Consider the following 4,413-nt stretch of genomic DNA (forward strand, 5'->3'; position numbering starts at 1 on the left):
GCTCGCTCGGGGCGGCGAACATTGCGCGCCCCGCACCGGGGAGCCAGGCCGGCGCAGAATTCACCCGCTCCTGGGGAGCAGGCACCCGCAGAATATCCTCCACCTCGCCTTGCTTTCTATCGTTCGATTTTGAATTAAAATTTGCAGGGTGGGATAGGTCGTTGGGGTGCATGTTGGCATTTCCTAGCCCCTCAGAATACTCAGGAAAGTTGCCATTTTGTGCATTTCCGGATTCAAAAGAATAAGGGCTCCCAGGGGAGGCGGGGCCCGTTCGTTCCATTTCCAGAGGTGCACACTGAAGTGTCTTTATACATCTGGTTCTGTGTGTAGGGGGGTCGTAAGGCGCTGTAGTTGTTTCCAGCGCCCGGCTGCGGCTTTCAAAGCTGTGAAAACTACTACGGGATCTCGAGTTACATGATTGCTTTTCTCGTCCTGGCAGGTGGCTTCAGTAAGTTCCAAGCCGAGTTCGCCCTGCACTGCGAGACCAATCTAGACGGCTCGAGTAGCAGCAGCTCGCCGCCGCTGCCAGTGCTGGGGCTCGGGGGCCTGCGGATCAGCTCCGACTCCTCCTCGGACATTGAATCTGACCTTGACCGAGACCCCAATAGTGCAACGGACTCGGATGGCAGCCCGCTGTCCAACAGCCAGCCTTCTTTCCCGGTGGAGATCTTGCCCTTCCTTTACTTGGGCTGTGCCAAGGACTCCACCAACCTGGACGTGTTGGAGGAGTTTGGCATCAAGTACATCTTGAACGTCACCCCCAATTTGCCGAATCTCTTTGAGAACGCAGGAGAGTTTAAATACAAGCAGATCCCCATCTCGGATCACTGGAGCCAAAACCTGTCCCAGTTTTTCCCTGAGGCCATTTCTTTCATAGGTGAGACTAATTAACAGCACTCGCTCACTTTTACATGCCAAAGTCTTAGCTCACAGAGTTTTAAGCTTTCGATCTTTCTTGCTGCTTGCCAATTTGTCAGTCTACAGGTCTCTAATATTCCGAGGGCCTTCATAATTCTGGTTCATCTTCTTGCTAAGGAAATCAAAAGCACCTTTTGAGAAGGCTAGGAACCACAGGTGTATTTGAAATGCCGGCTGTTTCTTAACTCTTTGAATTCAGTCACTTGGAAGGGGAGGGGTGGCACTCACAATCAGACCACAGAATATTCCGACAATCTTTGGAATGGGGGAAGGCTAGAAAGAAATACTTATGGTAGGCAGGAATTGTAGCACTGCTGTAGAATTTTAAAAGACCTGGGAGCTATTTTATGACATCAAGGCCGTTGTTGGAAAGCCCTATGAGTGCTAGATGTTAAAATCCAGTTGAATGTTACTGTGATACCAGTGAACAGTGAGACAGTGCGGGTAACCTGAGCCCAGCAGGAAGGACTGTGGGCTGGAAGCCTGGAGAAGCGAATCTCCAGGCATTGTAATGCATTTCCTATTACAAAGGAACTCATTTTTAGGCCATGTCGACATCCTGTTCCTCCTAATGGGCTGTCCCCTGTGACTTCCCTCTCTCTTTTAAAATGCCTGAATACCTCCATTGTTAGCTGCACAACAGTTGGAGAATAATTTAATAGACCCTTGCCGGCTGCTTGTCTGTATAAAAGGCATTCACTACCATATTGCAGGGTTTCTGGTATTCACATGCTGAGGCAAAGAATGCACACATTAAGGAGTTTTTTGTTGGCAGAAACTTAATACAAAAGCTCCCTTTTCAGAAAACATCTGAAATATGTAATTGTGCCCAGTGTACATGTTTTATCGAAATGATACATTTTTTTTGCTGCCTGCGGGGCTAAACTGCCACACACGATTACTCTCTGAATCTTTTTAAAAATTCATCTTTTAGACTGATCATTCACAAAGGGTGGTTTTCGGTCTATTGAAAGCTTGCCTTTCTTGTGTTTACAGATGAAGCCCGGGGCAAAAACTGTGGCGTCTTGGTGCATTGCTTGGCCGGCATCAGCCGCTCAGTCACCGTGACCGTGGCTTATCTCATGCAGAAGCTCAATCTGTCAATGAACGATGCTTATGACATTGTCAAGATGAAGAAATCCAACATCTCCCCCAACTTCAACTTCATGGGCCAACTGCTGGACTTCGAGAGGACGCTGGGACTCAGCAGCCCCTGTGACAACCGGGTCCCCGCGCAACAGCTCTACTTCACCACCCCCTCCAACCAGAATGTCTACCAGGTGGACTCCCGGCAATCCACGTGAAAGGCCCCACATTCCTCCAGGCTGGGATGTGTCCTTTCCTTCAGCAGTTTCTCTTGGCAGCATCGGCTGGGCTGCTTTCTTTGTCTGTGGCCCCAGGTGTCCAAATGACACCCGCTGTCTGTTAGACAAGGTTATCACATGTGGAATTGGTTATTACAAAGGGAGAGATTTGCTCCATTCTCCATGGGAAAAACAGGACTTGCTGTATAGATACAGGCAGTAGGTCTGCTCCACACCCATGTGTACAGCCTACCCATGCAGGGACTGGAATTTGAGGACTTCCAGATGAATAGGGTAGGACCAAATGGTAGGATAGGAGCATGTGTTCTCTAGGGCTTTGTACCACTGTTTCTTTTTGCATCTGGAACTGACTATGTTGTCTTCAGTGAAGACTGATCAATTTTGCATATAGAGGAGCCAAAGACAGGTTTCAGCTCTGTAGTATCAGTTTGCAAAAAAAACCCCACACATTAATAATAGATAAAATAAATCTGATACTCCATTTGATTATTGTAAATATTTGATCTTAAATCACTTGGCAGTGTTTGTTTGAACTGTGTTTGTTTTTTCTTTGATGGGTTTAAAAGAAATCATCCAAAGGAAGAAAGAGCGCTGTACCACTTCTTGCAACAACAACAAGACGGAAACCTTTGCTCTTTTCTAATCCAAAGGATATATTTGCAGCATGCTCGACTTTACCAATTCTGAATGACATGTTCATGGACACTATAGTCGCTGAGACCTTGTTATGGTGCAGTCCTCAGTATCTTTCATATATCTTCCTTGTGATTTCCCCCACTCCCTTAATGTAGTTTGACTATGCCTTACCTTTGTAAATACTTTGGCTTGTGTTGTCTTAAAGGGGATACCTTGGAAAGGCACCAAAATCAATGGGCTCACTTTTTTTTTTTTTTAAACTTCAGCTGTGCTAAACAGTATATTACCTCTGTACAAAATTCTTCAGGGAGCTTCACCTCTAATGCAATACTTTGGGTTGGTTTCTTTCCTTTTAAAAATTTCGTATAAAACTGGAAGTGTGTGTGTGAGCATGGGTACCCATTTCATAGGTGAAGTGCATATGATTGTGAAGAGGGGAGAGTTAGGTTGCTTCATTATGTTCATGGTGTAAAGTTTTGAGATGCAATTTATTATAAGAATGTAAAACCTTAAATTATTAATAAATAACTATTTTGGCTATTGAATGTGTGTATTTTTTTTTTAATTCTTAATTGTACCTGAATGTGAAGTGACACATTTTAGGTACTTTTCCCTTGGAACTGACACTGGATTGTAAAAGCACAGATAGGCCTAGCAGGGCAAAGTTCTCATCTTTTGAGCTATTCCAAGAATGTTTTTCAGGTGTAGTTTATGAAATTAATCTTTTGCTTTAAATAAGGATGGCATCATAGAATGGACTAAGTATATCATGTGTATGGACAATATTTTCTGTATATATAGTTCCGTGAATATAGTTCTGGCTTATAATAATTTCACAGGAAATATTGGGGTATAAAATGCAGATATTAATGAACAGTCAAAAAGGGAACCCCCAGGGTACCAGAATAAAGATGACAGTAACAGCGTTAACCTCTCCATTTTCTCCATCAGGATCTTCTCAATAATGCATATGCCAAGGAGAAAGAAGGGATAATTATCTTTCCAGTCAGTTACTATCTGGCAATTCTACTTGCAAATTAATCTTAATGTTGGAATAACATGAATCAGGAGTGTGTGGCTAAGTATATCCAAGCTTTCTCACTTGAGCCTGGATTTGGCTTTAACGTTTTACATTGGCATTTTAGTTGAAGCTTTGTCACTCCTGTTCTAATGTACTTGGTGCTTAACTGGTTTAGAATGTAGGTCAGAAACCACAATTGAACCTAATGGAGGTTATTTTGAACAGTTTCAGGTAAAGGTTTACTATCTTGTCATTTTCTTGGGACATCCCCTCTCTTTGTCCCAAGTGCAACAGAACACAAGCCAAAAATAAAAGTAAAGGGCAGGCGTGTGTAATCAAAAGAACTAAAACTACATTTTGTATTCTCTTCAAATGCGCTTAGTCCCTTTATCTGCAGTTGGGAAGATGAGCTTTTCACCCACATGGCACATGTCAGATGCCTGTTGGGTGGTTTGGTAATGTTCGTGATAGGCATGTGGCCCTGATTTTATGGCAACCATATCAAACTGTCCA

General features: G+C 43.8%; 1 protein-coding gene across 2 annotated transcripts in view; it reads left to right on the plus strand.

The window, feature by feature from the left end:
- The window catches only part of DUSP6 (dual specificity phosphatase 6), a 5,254-nt gene extending 1,830 nt beyond the window's left edge, over nt 1-3,424 (plus strand). The window contains exons 2-3 of one of the 2 annotated variants that reach the window (XM_005886280.2): nt 440-877; nt 1,915-3,424. In XM_005886280.2, coding sequence (XP_005886342.1) covers nt 440-877; nt 1,915-2,222 — 746 coding nt within the window. In that variant the 3' untranslated portion in view covers nt 2,223-3,424. The remainder of the gene's footprint in view (nt 1-439; nt 878-1,914) is intronic. The other variant, XM_005886281.2, reaches the window with a different exon arrangement.
- The last annotated feature ends 989 nt before the right edge of the window (nt 3,425-4,413 follow it).

Source organism: Myotis brandtii, unplaced genomic scaffold (assembly GCF_000412655.1).
Source record: "Myotis brandtii unplaced genomic scaffold, ASM41265v1 scaffold967, whole genome shotgun sequence".
In the NCBI taxonomy this organism is placed as follows: domain Eukaryota; kingdom Metazoa; phylum Chordata; class Mammalia; order Chiroptera; family Vespertilionidae; genus Myotis; species Myotis brandtii.